Genomic DNA, 17,294 nt, shown 5'->3' on the forward strand with positions numbered 1-17,294 from the left:
AAACGCTGCCATGAAATGCAGTGGCTGATATACATTCCTCCAAGAAATGCAAGGCCTTTAATTAAAAATGCTTTAGTATTTGGAGCCATACAAAAATATAACCAAAAAGTCAAATTTAATTAATATTTTTTTCTATAAAAGTTGAATGTTATGGAAACTTAAAAAAAAAAGATGTCAGTGGATACTTTGCGTCGTCAAATAAAAGTACAAGGTCACATTATTGGAGAACAATTCAGAAGAAATGGGGAGTCAAATATTATCGATGGAGGTATGAGTATCTGAGGATTAAACTGTTGTAATAAAATATTGCTGTTGCCACTTCTGAGTCTGCGTGCAGCAGCTGACACCTCATTGGAGAACAAAGTCAGTTTTATTTATAGTAACTTCTGCAGGCAGCAGGCTTCTTATGTTGGAGAGTTGTTGATGTTGATTTTAGTGGTGTTTGTCAAAGCTCTTTTATCTGCTAAGATCCAGTGGTGCGTGGATCCACAGAAAGAGCTGAGCATGGACGGCTGTGTGCTGACGTGCCACTTTGGTTTCACCACAGGTGTTGGTCAGGTGTCAGATTCAGTCCTGTCAGCTGCTGAGCGGTCTCAGATGAGGACATGATATCCTCTGAAAGAGCCCAAAAAAAGACACAGGGCGGAAGCTTTCAGGACGAGACGGAGAAAAGAAGATGATTCCATTACCTGCTCTGTAGAAGAGAAAAAACAAACAAACAAAAGGCTCTTTTAGCATGGCTGAACTAAAGCTTGTGCCCCAAATATCCTTGAGTTTCTGACAAAGTCCCTTCTCTGAATAAAAAAATGAGCAAACAGCTGAAACAAACATCAAAATCTGTTTGCATTTTATTATGATCAAAAAATAAGTCTCTAAACAAGATTGTGTTGCTTATATAGCTCCTTTTTAACCTCTTCAAGTTCTGCAAAGCTCTTTACAGAGTTTCTCATTCACCCATTTATACACATTTATACAGGATTTTCATTCATATATGTCTTTACACACTATATAGAGCACTATATAAGCAAAAAATAGTAGGTAGTGGGAGTACACTGTCTCTCCCCAAGGACACTTCAGCATACCCTCTGTTTAAAGAACAACTATGTACCCACTAAATTAAACAATAAAATGACTTTTTTCCCTTTTCCACTCTGTTTGAACCTGCAGACGAGTGGGGAGAAGGTGAGTCGGTTGAGTCTGGTGGACTTGGCCGGAAGTGAGCGAGCGGCGAAAACCGGAGCAGCGGGAGAGCGGCTGAAGGAGGGGAGCAACATTAACAAGTGCGCACAACTCTCAGCACAAGATTGGTTTCGCAGTCAAACCTGTTTTTAGACAACAAACAATAATGTTTTCACCCTGACGGTGTTGCTTCCTCTGTCACAATGATTTTGTTGATTTTATGACTTGAGTCAAGAGTTGCTCTCACTATGACGTAAATGTTGAATGCACTGTAAAAGTATTAAGTCGTAACCAGGTGAACAAAAGAGAAAACAAAAGTCAAGTTACTAAACTCAGGTGTTTCTGTGTTGTTTTGCCAGGTCACTTACAACTCTTGGTCTGGTGATTTCTGCGCTGGCTGAACAGGGAACTGCCAAAAACAAGACCAAGTTTGTTCCCTACAGAGACTCCGTTCTGACTTGGCTGCTGAAGGTAATAGAAATATTAGGACAATGCATGTTTAATTATTCTATCGATTCATAAATGAAAGCCCCTTCATCTCCTTACGCCCTCCTGTTTCCAGGACTGCCTGGGGGGCAACAGCCGCACAGCCATGGTTGCAACCGTGAGTCCGGCGGCGGACAACTACGAGGAGACCCTGTCGACGCTGCGCTACGCTGACCGAGCCAAAAACATCGTTAACCACGCCGTCGTCAACGAAGACCCGAACGCTCGCATTATCAGGGAGCTCAGGGAGGAAGTAGAGAAACTCCGAGTGCAGCTGACCCAGGCCGAGGTGAGATGGCTTCAGCAATCTCGAGCGTCACATTCCTAAAACATCAGCTGTTCCAACCGGCTGTCCGTTCCGCAGTCTCTGAAAGCTCCCGAACTGAAGGATCGCCTGGAAGAGTCCGAGAAGTTGATCCAAGAAATGACCGTCACGTGGGAGGAGAAGCTCCGCAAAACTGAGGAGATTGCCCAGGTGAGTAATTGACAAATCAAACATGTTGATCTGTTGTGTAAAATCAGCTGGAATCTACACTGTGTGAATATGTTGTTGTTTTTTTGTGCTTTTAGGAACGTCAGAAGCAGTTGGAGAGTCTGGGTATTTCTCTTCAGTCTTCTGGGATCAAAGTTGGAGATGATAAAAGTTTTCTCGTGAACCTTAATGCTGATCCTGCCCTAAATGAGCTGCTTGTGTACTACCTGAAGGTACAGACTCATGCATACTTTCTCAATGTGGCTTAATGATTTTTTTCTTTTAGATATTTCAGTTATACGGTATACCTGTAATTTATTAATCAGTTGTTTACATATTTGCATGGTTGACATAAAAAAACAGTAGTTTAACATTTAACACTTGCACAGTAAAGTTGCATTTGTAGAAAACTTTATTTGGGGTGCATTTGATTTACTTGTCTCTGATGAACACGGCTCGTGCAGGATGTTCGTCTGCTGCAGCTAACGATGCACTTTAACACACTGAATGCTGGGTTGCAGGAACACACAAAGGTGGGCTCAGTGGACTCCCAGGACATCCAGCTGTGCGGGATGGGTATCCAGGCAGAACACTGCGTCATCGACATTACAGCCGAGGCTGCCGTCGTCCTCACCCCTTATCCCAACGCTCGGTAAGGAACACCATGGCCAAACAAAAAGCAGATTTCTTTAAAGCTCAGTGGGAGTCCTGGAGCAAAACAACCATAATTTTAACCTTGTTTTTTTTCACTGAAACAAATTGTTCAGTAAATGTGTTTATTCTGCTTCTGTTATAGATTTATAAGGGTGTGTGGTATGAGTTTAAAAACTAACCTGTTCAAATCAAAATCCTAAAGATTTCAATGTGGTTTGATGATGTGACATTATTTAGGAGCTGTGTTTAAACACACCAACCAGATTGTGTTTAAATGGTAAGAAGTGTCAGACTGAAAAAAGTAAAAATAAGGTGAAACAAGACTTGATTGTTACATTTTCCCTCCACTAAAAGCCTTAAGCAAACTTTTTATGAACCTCTTGCTTTTGTGTTGTTATCAATGCTTTTGCTAAAAAGATTTTACATAATTTTATCAGTTTTTCTTCTGAAGAATACATTAATAATGTTGATATTTCAGTCTGAATGTGACTAATTGATGCATTCATTCCAATGACGTTTTATTTTAATTGAAAATAAACTTCTATTTCAGCTTTATCTAAAGTCGCTGGTTTCTTTGTTGCTGTTATAGGACGTGTGTTAATGGTTCTCCAGTAACCAGTGCCCTGCAGCTTCATCATGGGGACCGAATCCTCTGGGGAAATAATCACTTCTTCAGGTAACACATAACATTTTAAAATTTGTAAACAATTTAAACAATGTTATATATAATATCATTTACAATGTCCAATAATCAGTTGAAAGAAGGTTTTCAAGGTATTGCAACATTTGGATTTAAAGTTTTATATATATTTATCCATTATTTATCTGAATTTAATGGATTTTTTTTTCAGTGTGTTTTTGTGTGTCATTCAGTTTTTTGAATTGCTGAAGATTCATCATTTGTTACAGTCTCTGATGTATGTTTATCCCACTTTAAGGATCAATCTGCCAAAGCGGCGGTCACGAGGTGCCGAGGATGAGGACGGTGAAGGCAGCGTGATGAAGAACAGCGGCAGCAGTGAGCAGCTGGATGCAGACGGAGACACGGCCAGTGAAGTGTCCAGTGAAGTCAGCTTCTCTTATGAGTTTGCGCAGACGGAGGTCATGATGAAGGCTCTGGGCAACAACGGTGAGATAATTCAGGAGAACATACTGTAGTGTAGATGTTCCTCGAAGCAGAACATCAGGTCTTTGATTTGTGACTCCTCTTTGCTGTGTTCGGGCAGATCCCATGCAGGCGGTCCTCCAGTCCCTGGAGAGGCAGCACGAAGAAGAGAAGCGCTCCGCCCTGGAGCGACAGAGGCAGATGTACGAGCAGGAGCTCATGCAGCTCCGCAAGAAGCTCAACCCGGACCGTCTCTCCACGGGCCAGTCTGGAGGACAGACATCTGGACAGCAAGGACAAGGACAACAGTCTCACTATCGCAGTCTGGAGAGACTAAGCATGGGAGGGATGAGCCATTCTACCAGCGCTCAGGGCAGGCTGAGGCAGTGGAGCGAAGACAGGTGAGTGAAGTGTGTTTGTTCATGTTGTGTTGATTAAACAAACGGAGGTTTGACATGTCCTCATCCCTCCTTTGTCTCTGCACCTCCTGTCGTCCTGCAGGGAAGCAGTGTTGGTGAGGAGTCTTCGGAGGCTGAGGGAGCAAATAGTGAGAGCAAACCTTCTGGTGCAGGAGGCGTGTTTTATCTCAGAGGAGCTGGAGCGACACACAGAGTACAAAGTCACCCTACAGATCCCATCAGAGAACCTCAACGCAAACCGCAAGGTCCTACACGCATAAATAAGCACCATGTATGACTCCATCTGGTTTTCTTACAGCCTATAACTTAAAAAAACGTCTGTGTATGTAGAGGGATGCAGTGCTCAGTGAACCTGCAATTCAGGTTCGAAGACGGTGTCGAGGGAAGCAGATCTGGAGTTTGGAAAAGATGGAGAACCGCCTGGTCGACATGAGAGAGCTGTACCAGGAGTGGCAGGACTACCACCTTCATGATCAGGACAACCCAGTGAGTCAGCCCAAGCCTGCTGTGTTTTATGAACAACTCGTGGAATCAAAAAGTGCTTTTCACATGAGCTGCATGTTAAAATTCTCCCTCCCTCCCTCCCTCTCCAGGGGATGCGGTCATATTTCCGTCGAGCAGACCCGTTCTTTGACGAGCAGGAGAACCACAGTCTGATCGGTGTTGCCAATGTCTTCCTTTCATGTCTGTTCTATGACGTCAAGCTGCAGTACGCCGTTCCCATCATCAACCAAAAAGGAGAGGTAGAATCGCAGTATTTATTAGCAGTTCTCCTCCTCACACTTTACCTTTTTTCTAGATTAAGAAATATAAATATTTAAATAAATCTAAACTAATCTGAGCAGCAAGTGGTGTTCTCTGAATATCTCCAGTCTGTTGTTCTTTTCATGTTGTTAAAATAGTCAAAGTTGGTAACATAAAATATAAGAGGATAAAGTACATTTCGGCTGATTGACTTTGGAGCTCCATATGCTGAAAAAGTATCTGTACTCCTAGTTTTAGTTTAGGATTGGGATAACAGCTCTATTTTTCTTTTCTGCCTTGTATTCAGGTCGCTGGGCGCCTGCATGTGGAGGTGATGAGAGTTGGAGGGGGGCTGGAGGACAATATGGCAGGAGGAGATGATCCTGACAACAACCAGGACTCTGAAATTGAGGATCGCAAACTGGTCTGCATGGTAAACTACATTGTTTCTCTGAGAACTGAGTCAATTTTAAAAAAAAAATCTTTTGGGGTGTTTTTTTTATATCAAGGAGCACTGATGGTGTCATATTCTGACATAAACTAACTCTTGGTTTGTGTTTCCTTTGCAGATTAAGATCCTGCAAGCCACTGGTCTTCCACAGCATTTGTCCAACTTTGTCTTCTGTCAGTATATCTTCTGGGACCAGCCCGAGCCCATCATTGTGGCCCCTGAAGTTGATCACTCGTCGTCTTCTCCCAGCACCAAGGACCCACACTGCATGGTTGTGTTTGACAGCTGCAAGGTAAACCTTTCATGTTCTACGTGTGGACTGAGCAGTACCTGTGTACAAATATTTCCCTAACAATGGGTTGTAGTTACTGATATAACACCTTATGGGACCTTCAGGAGCTGGCGGTGTCAGTGACGGAGGATTTCATCGAGTACCTTACAGAAGGGGCCGTTGTCATCGAGGTGTATGGACATAAACAATCAGATGGAGGAAGGAACCCTGCTCTGTGGGACCTCAGCATCATCCAGGCTAAAACACGCACACTACGAGACAGGTACCCTCACACACATGCTCAGTCATATAAGCCTTTTGGTGCATCCATGTAAGATTGACGTTGGGTTTTGCAGATGGAGTGAGGTCACACGTCGCCTGGAGTTATGGATTCAAATCCTGGAGATAAATGAGAACGGAGACTTTGTGCCGGTGGAAGTTGTTCCAGCTAAAGATGTGCGCACTGGGGGAATCTTTCAGCTTCGGCAGGTACAGATGAGAGCCCGCATCATCACAACCAGCCCTGATCAGCAGAGAGAACTTGTAGATTTTAGCTGTAGTACTATCCCTCCAAACCTCTAGTCTCCCTCCTTATCTCCAGGGTCAGTCGCGGCGAATCCAGGTGGACGTGCGCTCGGTTCAGGACTCGGGCACAATGCCTCTGATAGCAGAGATTGTGCTTGCAGTGTCCGTGGGCTGTGTGGAGATCAAAACCAGCTCATCGAACCACGACGGAGACGAGATGGACAGCTATCAGGTCGAGCAGATTAGTACAGCTACACTGTGTTTTCCCGTTTTCTGAAGTTTTCGATGAACAGAAGCAGAACGTGCCGTAATTAACTGAAGGTTTTGTCGAGTAGGAGAGAGATCTGGAAAGTTTGCGGCGGCAGTGGTTGGCTGCTCTCACCAAGAGGCAGGAGTACCTCGACCAACACTTGCAGAACCTGGTTAGCAAAGCAGGTAAAACAAATACATGCAAATATTTGGAACACCACTAATTCTGCCTTGAAACAGAGTAGTGTTGCAAAGTTCAGAATCAGGACAGCTAAATGTGATTTTTCTTTTAGGAGGGCCTCACCAGTTTTCAAAGTCTGGGTTGATGGCAGATTGTCAGGATTTGTTTTGACATTTTCCTCTTTATGTCAGGGAAACAATGAATTGTCTTTTATAATAGAAGTAAGGGAGTATAAAAGTAATAAAGCAGTTTTAAATATCTAAATCTTAATCATACAAATCCATTTATTTAAATGTGTTAAAACCTTTCTACTATAGTCTTTTCTTTTGTGTGAAAATTAAATGTTTCAAAAGACCTTTTAACTTGTTAAACAATTAGCAACTTATTACGGCCTAACAACTTTTTTTTGATAAACATAAATTTAATTAAGTTTTCTCTGTTCTCAATAAGACACAACCAGGAAACAGCAGATAATTATCAACCACTGCCATCAGTGCTGAGAAGCTGACACGCTGAATATCAGCTGATATTGATGTCAGGCCAATTTTTCAGTGCATATTTTGTATTTAATATGAGAGTTGTTTCTGATGTGTGTGTGTGTGTGTGTGTTATGTACAGAAAAGACTGAGGATGACATGGAGAGGGAGGCCCAGCTGCTGGAGTGGCGCTTGACTCTCACGGAGGAGAGAAATGCTGTGATGGTGCCCTCTGCTGGCAGCGGCATTCCTGGAGCTCCTGCTGAATGGTATGACTCGTATATAAAATAGGATATTTCTTTTTTGTTGATTCATAATTTACACCATTTGGAAGCACAGAGATGCAACAAAGAAACAGACTTTTTCAGAGGACTGTGTCTGTGTTCACAGGGCTCCTCTGCCAGGCATGGAGACGCACATCCCTGTTCTCTTCCTGGACCTCAAACGTAAGAGAGTTTACTAAGTGGTATAATGTATGCTCATGTGGTTTTATCTACTCACCGATTAACTTTTAAAGTCTTTCGTTGCTTCCCCAGCTAATGATCTCAGCTCTCAAGACCAGTTTGAGGTGCCTGAGGCTGGAGGCTTGGACGCATCTTTGAGTGGAGAAGACGAGGACGACTTCTTTGACTTGCAGATCGTCAAACACTACGACGGAGAGGTAAACAGCATCCTGCGGGAGCTTTTTTTTCTTTTTCTTTTAAATACACACACAAAACTCAAACGGGGAATCTTTCCACTCAGTAGCCTTGTAGTAAGGATTCTTGTGGACTCACAGGTGAAGGCAGAGGCATCGTGGGACTCTACTGTCCACGAGTGTCCCCAGCTCAGCCGAGGGGGGTTGTGGCCCGAGCAGCGCGTCTACCTGACGATCCGAGTGGTCGTTCAGCTCAGCCACCCTGCCGACATGCAGGTGGTGCTGAGAAAACGGATCTGCGTCAACGTGAACCCAGGCCGTCAGGGCTTTGCACACAACTTTCTCAGGAGGATGTCGACCCGCAGCACCATACCGGGCTCAGGCGTCACCTTCGAGGTGGTCTCCAACATCCCCGAGGTAAAGGCTGCCATAAAGATACCAGCGTCTCGTTTTATATAGACAGGGAAGCACTAATCTTCATTCTGCTTCCTTATATCAGGATGCTCCCGGTTCAGAGGACAGGGAGATGCTGGCCCGGCTCGCTGCGAACGCACACAACAACCAGTCAGGTGAAGACGAGGCCGCCATTGAGAAATATCTCCGCAGCGTCATGAATCTGGAGAACATCCTCACTCTGGATAGACTCAGACAGGTAGATGGAGAAACTCCTGAAACTATTGATCATGCTGGTAAACAGGCGTTAAGCACACTGATGTAAAAAAAAAAAAAAACTGCATATTTATCCAAAATGGTTTATTTTCTAATCTGCTAAAAAACGAACTGTGTGGGTTTCAGGAAGTGGCGGTGAAGGAGCAGCTGTCTGGCAGAGGGAGGAGTAACAGAAGGAGCCTAAGCTCCCCCTCTGTCCACAGGGTAAAAATATATAATGAAAGAATTCAGTGTTATATTAAAATACAGTATGATTTGTCTAAGGTCACTGTGTTTCTGGTTTCAGCTGTCAGGAAGTAGACAGGACCTATCCACCACTTGCCTGTTGGACAATAAGGTGACACGCTTTAAAATGACTTCAGCTTTTTTGTAATAAATTCTGCAGCTTTTTGCAGACCTCTATCAGCCTGGTAATATATACAACAACTTATCTGTTTATATGTTTCATATTAAGGGTTTATGTTGCAGAAGGTTATAAAAATGAAGAAATCAGTCTCGTTATTAAAACGTTGCTGTAGTTTCTGAACTGTGTGGCTCATTTCTCCTTTAAAGTGCAGCTCTGAATGGCGCCTGAGTCATCGCAACACCTTGATTCTTTTCTCTTTCTGTTTATGTGAGGTTGTAGTGATCTGCTTTTACACCCCGGCAGAGAACAGACATTTCTTTAGTCCTTGAATTGTTGGGAGGGTTTAGTGACTTTTCACTCTGCCTGCACATGTCGATGGAGCCCAACTCGAGACATTTCGCACATTCCAAGCTAATCCTGCTTCTCCTTTGTCTGCCTCTCAGGGTCGATGGGAGAGTCAGCAGGATATCTTCATGCCCTCTCAGTTTCACCGCTCCCTCCCACGGCCGGCCTCCTCCCCATCCACCTACTCCACCTCCCCCTCCTCGTCCTCTGCGTCCTTCAGCAGTCCCCCCCCACAGAGCCAGGAGCCAGAACAAGGTACACCTCCTTTGGTGCCCCCTCTCCCCCACAGTCTGGCTTTTTTACTTATCATCTTTCTTCTCCGCTTTTTGATTTATTTATTTTAGCTTGGGTTCATCCATTATCAGAACTTTGCACCTTGCCTTATCTCCTCCTCTCTGATGATCCTAAGACGTTATACTTATTGCACTTTAGGAGGTTTCATTTTTCACGTTGTTTCATCTCTGCTCTCCTCTCTTCTCCACCTCAGTGGATGTGAAGTGTGAAATCTTATCTGCCTGTTTTATATTTATTAAAGTTATTTCATTTATTCTGCTGTGTTAACTCTGCCAGTATCTTTTTCTCTTGATGACCAAAGCTTCATAATCTCTGGTGTGATAATTGTGAATAATCCTCTGTCAAGTAGCTGATTCATAAGGATTTCTTTTTCATTTCACCGTGAAATCTGTCAGATTCATTTTGTTTAGAAATGAACAGAATGAATAATCCTAATCAACATCTGTTCTTGTAATCTAGTGGATTTTTTTTAATACATAGTGTAATTGCTAAATCAGCCATCTCTGTGTTGGTGTGTTTAACTGGCAGCTTCCTCCGTCAGTCTGTCGCTATGTTGGAATTTTTTTTTACCATTTTCTGAACTCGCTTTCAACTTCCTGTCCTAATCTTTCGCACCTCCTCTGCCTTCCCGGACCTTCTTTTGTTACCTCACTTCCTTCCTTCCTCCTGCCTCCACCTTCGCCTCGCTTTTCCTCCCCTTCCCCGTCCTCCTCCCCTCCCCTCCCCTCCCAGGTCGTTTAGGACTTGCTGCCTCTTATCTTTCAGTTAAGGCGCTGGTTCCACAGATGCCCAAACTGCTCAAGTCTCTGTTTCCGGCTCGAGATGACAAGAAGGAGCTGCGACCTTCGCCGCACGGCCAGCAGGTCAGCGCAGAAGGACAGTCTGAGCGTCGTTTTAGATTTAGAGCCATGTTTGGTCTGTAGACCCTCTGCTGAGGTGCCTCTGACCCCAATCTTCTTCAGTGGAGGTCACATGTCAGCGTGCATCATGTGTTTATGCTTGGCAGATATTACATGTGAATTTTCAGCAAATTGTGCACACAGGAGCTCTTATTTGCTTCTTGTTTGTCATTCATTAGCATCTGCCTCGCATCATGACTTCGTCACCGGGGGAGGATAACAAAGTCAAGCCTGAGACGGTAAGGTTACACCTCACCATTCATTCTAATGCTGACTTCTTTACTTTTAGGCTTCTGATGGTTAATTGGTTAACAGATTGTTTGTGGACATCTGGTTATTGATCATGTGGTTGGTTATCTCACTGGAATGAATATAGAGAGCTTCAGTTCAGTCCCACTCAGGAAGTACATATTTCTTCTTCCCATTCTTCAATAAATATAAATCTTTATTTGATGATAAATCTAGTTTAGATGACTACAGGACTTTTGCTTTCAGTCCAAAATTAGACCAGTTTTAGCACCAAGGATCTTGTTTGTGGTCTGAACCAATAAGTCGCTGCCAATGTTACAATTATCCTACAGAAAACGACACTTGGACATAATCTTTTGTTGTTGTTTTTTATTCTCGTTGGGTCAGCTTGTGCTTGTAAAGTTTTTTGCAGATAATACATTTGAACTGTTTATTAAACACATATCTGTATATTTTTGCTCTGTTGTTTCTGCATGCCGTCGTCTGTCCCTCTGTTCCCGTGGCAACCGCTGGTTTCCTGCAGGCTGCTGTTCTACGGCCCCCGGCCAAAGACAGACGGACAGAGTTGCCAGACGTCCCTCCTCTTCCTGTGCATGACCCGCATGACACCACCCCCCTCAGCCCCCTCAGCCAGTCGTCCAGCGGCTATTTCTCCACTAGTGTTTCTACAGTCACCCTGTCTGACGTTCTCCAACCCTCCTCGTCGTCTTCCTCCCTCCTGGGTGCAGAGACTGCGTTACCCACAAACCCTCAGCAGCAGGGCGCTGACAGGAACGATGTTGTGACCTCTCCTCCTCAGTGCGGCGCCAAGTCAGCGACCCACGGCTCGGCCAATCACAGCGTCTCAGCAGAGCTGTCATTCTCTGACCAGAAGCTGCTGAACTCTGGAGGAGGCGAAGGCTTCGAGAGGCTGGAGATCCTTGTGGATGAGGACGAGCGTAGCCATGACGACGTGCTGCCTGATTGGCTGGCAGAGGGGGCGTGTGTCACAGTAGGAAGCAATAAAACGGGGACGGTGCGCTACGTGGGAACGACACAGTTTGCCGATGGCATTTGGGTGGGGGTGGAGCTAGATACTCCTGTAGGTAAGTCTCCAGTTTGAGAACCAAACACGAGGCACGTAATGAAGCATCGTCAGTGATGGCGCCACTGAGTGAACCTGTAACGTTTTCTGCCTGCAGGTAAGAATGACGGTTCAGTCGGAGGTCATCGATATTTCACCTGCAAACCAGGTTACGGGGTGCTGGTTCGCCCAGATCGGTTATCTCGGCGCGATCGGACCAGCCGGCGAACAGGAGACTTGCCTCCCTCCGTCCACGTCCCCGTCCTGCGTGGAGAACCCGCCGTCGGGCGGCGTGGGGAGAACCGAAAGTCGTGGAGCAGCTGAGACAGGACGGGAGAGAGAAGCTCCCCGCAGTCATCGTCGTCCTCCTGCTCTTCCTCTCCTCGCAGCTCTGTAACAGGCTCACACACTGCGCTGACTTACTGCCTGGCGACCTGCAGCTGGAAACTACACGTACTGTATTCACCTCAAACAGCTGGGAGCAGAACCGCTGGAGAAGAGACTCTGCAGAAACCTTCATGAACGGCGTGCAGAGTTTCTGAGGGTCTCCATGCCTGGCAGAGAGCTGTTCATGGTGTTGGCAGGTGATATTTCCTACGTGAAACAGCCGGTAAGACGGATGCTCAGAGAGGACTGCGTTTGGACCCGGGCTGAATCACAAATGATTCTCTCTGAGCTGATATGCAGGAATGCAAACCGGTCGCTTTATTGAAGGTCCCAGCTGAAAATGAGTTTGTCTTTCAGGCCCGTCAGACTGAAGAACATCTTTTAAAACACTATAGGGACATTCAGATGTAGAACCTCAGGCTGACACAAAAAAAATATCTGTAGCATTTGTTTAGCATTTGTATTTTTCTCCCCTGGTGTTTCACTGTGCTGAACCCTTTCTTTTGTTCTTTGTAAATAAGTAGAAACTGAGTGATTTTTAAAAATAATTTCCCATGAGAGGTGTTTGCATTCCTGCATATCTCTGCGACTGCCAGCCTCCTGAACTCTGCAGGTTCCGTTTGCAGACTCTGACTCTTCGTTAGAAAGTCGTCTCTACTTCCTGGACTTTTATTTTATTATTTTTTCTCTTTTAGGACAGATTCTCCCAGAACGTGCCTTTGCCATGGTCTGGTTTGTGTTTGATCTTTCTTTGCTGTGTTAAAGAGAATGCCTTGTGCTAAGTGTGAGGTGATCTCAGGGACTGCAGAGAGGGGGGAAATGAAAGTGCGAGGTGTGTGTGTGTGTGTGTGTGTGTGTGTGTGTGTGTTTGTAAATCTTGTACAGTTTTGCTTTGTGTGCACAAGAAAATTTCAAATCATCTTGGTCGTGCTGGTGTCAAAAGAGTAATACTGGAAGAGTCACGCCCCGGTTGGGAAAAGTCTCTGTGGGAGTGAGTTGCCCAAACTGAGAGGCTTTTAAAGTAGATTTATTTTTATTTAGTTTTTTTTTTTTTTTTTTTTTAATTATGCACTGGAGATGATTGAGTAAGAGCTTGTGTATGTGAGCAGGAAGCAGCCAGACAGGGAGCCGTTTGTGGAACGAGCTGATGGGACGTGATGATTTCTGATGACGGCCTCCTCCTCGTCCGTGTGGCGTCACCTTCCTGCGCTCGGGGAGCCGACTCCCCGGTGCTCCTTTAGGAACGACTGACCACATTCGGACCACAGGAGGCGCGTCGATCCGGAAAAGGGCCAGAGTATGTGTTGAGGAAGAGCCAAGTGAGTTTTTGCTTGTGAAGAGAATTCATTTTCGTCTATGCATTTGATGTTTTTTTTTTTATAAAGTGAAGCTATTTTTAAACCTTTGTTTTTGAATACTGACACGACTGGGGAAGCAGGAGTGCATTATGGGAGAGTAAAGGCCCGTCTGCAGGATTACACATTCCTGACACACCCGGTGAAGGAAACCCGATGATGCAGCAGAGGTTATTAAATTGGTTTTAATCTGACTCGAACATTCCCGAGGGACTGTAACATTTCCTGCTCGTGAACTTTTTAAATGTAGACTATTTCAGTTCGCCGTAGCTGTCTACTGGCTGCTTCGAAGTTTTTCTTTAGATGGTATCCATTTAACGTACTTCTCTGTAAGATAACGGTCGACTCCGTCTGGTTTTTCACCTCTGACTTAGTTGTCTGCTCAGCTTCTTAACCGGCTGCTGGAGCTCAGGAAGAGGTACCCGTGTATTTAGAGCAAGAGTTTCATCGCTGAAAACAGAGTTTCATTAAACGTCTGACGTCAGCAGTGAGCCCTGCTGACGTCGGGAGCTTTATCTCACCAAGTGGGAAAAAAGTAACAGCTGACGGAAGATAAATATTTCACCTTTGCTTCAAATATTTTGGTTCTTTTAGCGCATCCCGCTCAGATGGTGTTTACTGAGGCTCTCTGTAACCACATCTGTCCAGAGTCCTTGAGTAGATAATGTAAAGATGCTTGTTAAATTATGTGGATTACCGTGTGCATGTGAACCCTCTCAGTATGTCCAAACTGTAAGGAAAACCAGATTAGACTTTTATTACTTTTCTCCTGCGTCGTCTTGACTCGAGGGGTGTAAATGTTCGTATTTATGTTGAAATGTTTTTTAACGCGTGTCTTTATCGCATGGAAATCGAGAAAGCCTTTTTTTTTTTTTTTTTTCTTTAATATGAATGAATATTGCACAAACGATTTCCCGAAAAGTCGCTGCTATTCATGTTGTAAATGTAAACAGTTGGGATCTCCAGAGTTCGCTTCGGGTCTCAGCGGGCTGAAGGTGGTGCTGTCGGTTCGGTGGCCGAGATTTTTTTGAAACTAAATGTTGAGGCACTTTGTCGCGTGGGCGCGGAGGAAGACCACGGTTCGAGGAGTCACCTACAGAGGTATGAGAAAGGGTTGGCCTGGAAGTTGGGATTAGGTTGAAATGTGAGACGAGACCACAGTTCATCATTATAGTCTAGTTTTTTTTTTGTTTTTTTAATGTGTGCAGTTTTTACTTTGGACTAAAACCCTCTGACTGGTTGGTGGCTGTCAGCTATGTTACTAATTGGGTGGGTGGGAAGTGTTTTAAAGCTCCAAGGAGTTTCATTTTTATCTTTTTAACATTGTGGTTCAAGAGGAGTGGTAAGGAAAGCAGTAAGTTTTCTTCTGTGTGATTTTGCCTGGTGTGTGAGTGTATGTGTGTGTGTGTGTGTGTGAGTGGACCTGACACCGGATCAGAAGGGAAACGATCACCAGCAGCCACTCCACCTGCTTCCTCTGTGGCTGCTGGACTTTTCCCTTCCTGGTTTTTGCTCAGAGACGGTTATAGAGGGGCGGGGGGCGTTGAGATCACTTCAGACTTCTTTGTTTCTTTTATGTTGTGCCTCAGAAACCATGTGACCACGTATCTTCCACACACTGTTTTCATATCGACTCATTTGCACAGAGAGGATCATAGTGTTGGTGTGTGTGTGCGTGCAACACTTGAAAGACGAAACCATCTTTTTGGGAGTTTTATTTTCTGATATTTGATGTTCTCGATTTTACCAGCTCCTGTGTTTGTTTACCTTTTTTTTTTTTGGCTTCACTCCGAGTAGGAGTGGCACAAGCTGGTTACTCGGTGTGAAAGCAGAGCTCAGCTCAGCTGGTAGAGGTCAGGAAAGGTGACCCACGTGTGTCTGGAGTTAGAAATCTCTTCACGGTTTGCAGAATCTGAAAAAAATCTGCAGGAAGTCTCGGGTCTGATGAAGCATCCTTACACACAGAGCAACAAAAGTCGTTTTAATCGACAGGATTTCATTTTACAGCCTTGTGTGTCAGCCATCAGAGACACTTTGAGGTCCGGTTGTTTTTGAGTTCGATCCAAGTGTATCAGCCTTCATTCTTTTACTTTATATCTTTTATTTCTGCTTTTTTTTCTCGTGATGCTTTGAGTTTTTCTTCTGTCTGTCGTGTTTCCTGAGCGTGAGCTCACTGGTCTGCAGAAACCCCTGCCTTAACGTGATTTTCAGCCTGGACCCAGACCGGGTACAGCCAGAATGATCTCAGCTCTGACTAACGTTTATTACAGTAAACTTTGTGTTACTCAAAGGGGTCGTTTACAGAAAAAAAACGCTCTCAGAAGCCCACTTGGGTCAGCTGTTTAACAGAAGGGGGAGCATGTTTCGGCCTCGGGAGCTGCCAGGTGTGTCACTGCCCAAATATCGCCCCCTAGTGGGTACCTACAACCTCAGCGAGAAGGGGCTTAGCTTCCACACAGGGATTTTTTTACGTACAACCAGAAAAGTCCCTTGAAAAGCGTTGAGTCTATCACCTGCCTCTGCCCAGCAGCTTGAACAGCAGCAGCCTGAGATCTTCTAAAACCTTTAGTTGTTGGAGCTGAGACTTTCAAGACTAAACTTCCTGCCTTGGAAGTGAGTTTTCACCTTTTTATCTACCTCGTCCCTGCTTCGATCACCTGTCACACCCTGCTTCCCTCACGTCGGAGAGCGTTCTGTGTTCTCAGACCCCCCCAAGCACCCCTAAAAAATAAAAAGAAGCAATACAAGGCCATCGGCTGACGCAGCGTCTGATCATTTCTCCACCTTTTACCTGTTTGTAACAGCAGCTGGTGTAGGAACCGGCAGCCACGTTTCACAGAGCCATGTGACGACAGGAGCTTAAAGGAACAGTTCGGTGCTTTAAGTCGGGGGAGTTCAATCCTGCCATTACTCCTGGGGGAGAGGGGGAGGAAATAGTCGTGTAACATTAGACACATGTAGCTGAGGATAAACTTTAACACTCGCACGTCTGTTTCCTGCGGCCTCGGCCCGGTCAGCAGTATTATATCTGACTAATTATCGCCACCAGTCGCTGCTGCTGATTGTGTGGAGCAGCTTCATCTCTACATTAGGCTGTGGCACCAGAGAGTGTGTGTGTGTGTGTGTGTGTATGAGCATATTAAGAATTATAAAAAAGAAAAATCTGAGCACAACTTTGGGTTTTGATTAATTTAATTTTATGTAATTTTTATGCTGCAATCCAAAGAATAAACATGTAATATAATACGTTTATTTTCTTTTTTTGTTGTTGTTGTTGTTGTTGGAACATCTGAGCAGTAATCAGATAAGGAAAATAAAGATGAGTATTTATTCTTTTTTTTATTTCTTTTTTTTGTGCCAAACTCTAATCTTTTATAAATATAAAAAAAAGAAGTGTTTGACGTGTTCACTTTAAATACAGTTTTGTAATAACAGTTTTACGGCATGATCTTGAATTCACTCCCTGAGTTTTCAACTTTACAATTTATTATATTTTTGAGGTGAAAACAAAAAGGATTCAGTTGTCGACGGGGGAGTTTGAGCTCCGGGCAGCGATTGTGGCTTCATCATGAACACAAGCTTTGAAACGGACACTTTGGAATAAAGCAGAGTCGTGTCAGAGGAACTGCTCTCTGCTGGACAAAAATAACCATCAAATGCAGTCCGTCTGACAGCAACAACCTGCATCAAAATTATTGGTAAACAAGATATTTATTAGCAATATTTATCTGGAGGGGAAAAAAATGTTTATTCTTATTTAACCCAAACTTATTTGACCTTTTTAAGATTTTATTCATTTTCACTGATGCAGTAAAAACACGGACCTTAAACCTTTTTT

At 44.3% G+C, this 17,294-nt stretch overlaps 1 protein-coding gene across 3 annotated transcripts in view; it reads left to right on the forward strand.

Moving 5' to 3' along the window:
* kif13ba (kinesin family member 13Ba) overlaps positions 1 to 16,791 on the forward strand; it is a 38,823-nt gene extending 22,032 nt beyond the window's left edge. Inside the window, exons 11-40 of one of the 3 annotated variants that reach the window (XM_017425893.3) lie at positions 1,168 to 1,280; positions 1,539 to 1,650; positions 1,742 to 1,954; positions 2,030 to 2,140; positions 2,236 to 2,370; positions 2,659 to 2,789; positions 3,381 to 3,467; positions 3,730 to 3,920; positions 4,018 to 4,297; positions 4,398 to 4,560; positions 4,646 to 4,801; positions 4,909 to 5,058; positions 5,367 to 5,492; positions 5,629 to 5,802; positions 5,907 to 6,064; positions 6,138 to 6,270; positions 6,383 to 6,538; positions 6,642 to 6,741; positions 7,355 to 7,481; positions 7,603 to 7,658; positions 7,749 to 7,873; positions 7,991 to 8,266; positions 8,349 to 8,501; positions 8,645 to 8,722; positions 8,805 to 8,855; positions 9,308 to 9,464; positions 10,236 to 10,366; positions 10,582 to 10,641; positions 11,175 to 11,736; positions 11,833 to 12,038. In XM_017425893.3, coding sequence (XP_017281382.1) covers positions 1,168 to 1,280; positions 1,539 to 1,650; positions 1,742 to 1,954; positions 2,030 to 2,140; positions 2,236 to 2,370; positions 2,659 to 2,789; positions 3,381 to 3,467; positions 3,730 to 3,920; positions 4,018 to 4,297; positions 4,398 to 4,560; positions 4,646 to 4,801; positions 4,909 to 5,058; positions 5,367 to 5,492; positions 5,629 to 5,802; positions 5,907 to 6,064; positions 6,138 to 6,270; positions 6,383 to 6,538; positions 6,642 to 6,741; positions 7,355 to 7,481; positions 7,603 to 7,658; positions 7,749 to 7,873; positions 7,991 to 8,266; positions 8,349 to 8,501; positions 8,645 to 8,722; positions 8,805 to 8,855; positions 9,308 to 9,464; positions 10,236 to 10,366; positions 10,582 to 10,641; positions 11,175 to 11,736; positions 11,833 to 12,038 — 4,671 coding nt within the window. Of the gene's footprint in view, positions 1 to 1,167; positions 1,281 to 1,538; positions 1,651 to 1,741; positions 1,955 to 2,029; positions 2,141 to 2,235; positions 2,371 to 2,658; positions 2,790 to 3,380; positions 3,468 to 3,729; positions 3,921 to 4,017; positions 4,298 to 4,397; positions 4,561 to 4,645; positions 4,802 to 4,908; positions 5,059 to 5,366; positions 5,493 to 5,628; positions 5,803 to 5,906; positions 6,065 to 6,137; positions 6,271 to 6,382; positions 6,539 to 6,641; positions 6,742 to 7,354; positions 7,482 to 7,602; positions 7,659 to 7,748; positions 7,874 to 7,990; positions 8,267 to 8,348; positions 8,502 to 8,644; positions 8,723 to 8,804; positions 8,856 to 9,307; positions 9,465 to 10,235; positions 10,367 to 10,581; positions 10,642 to 11,174; positions 11,737 to 11,832 lie in introns of all 3 variants that reach the window. The other 2 variants (XM_037979889.1, XM_037979890.1) reach the window with 2 other exon arrangements.
* The last annotated feature ends 503 nt before the right edge of the window (positions 16,792 to 17,294 follow it).

This window comes from Kryptolebias marmoratus, linkage group LG15 (assembly GCF_001649575.2).
Source record: "Kryptolebias marmoratus isolate JLee-2015 linkage group LG15, ASM164957v2, whole genome shotgun sequence".
In the NCBI taxonomy this organism is placed as follows: domain Eukaryota; kingdom Metazoa; phylum Chordata; class Actinopteri; order Cyprinodontiformes; family Rivulidae; genus Kryptolebias; species Kryptolebias marmoratus.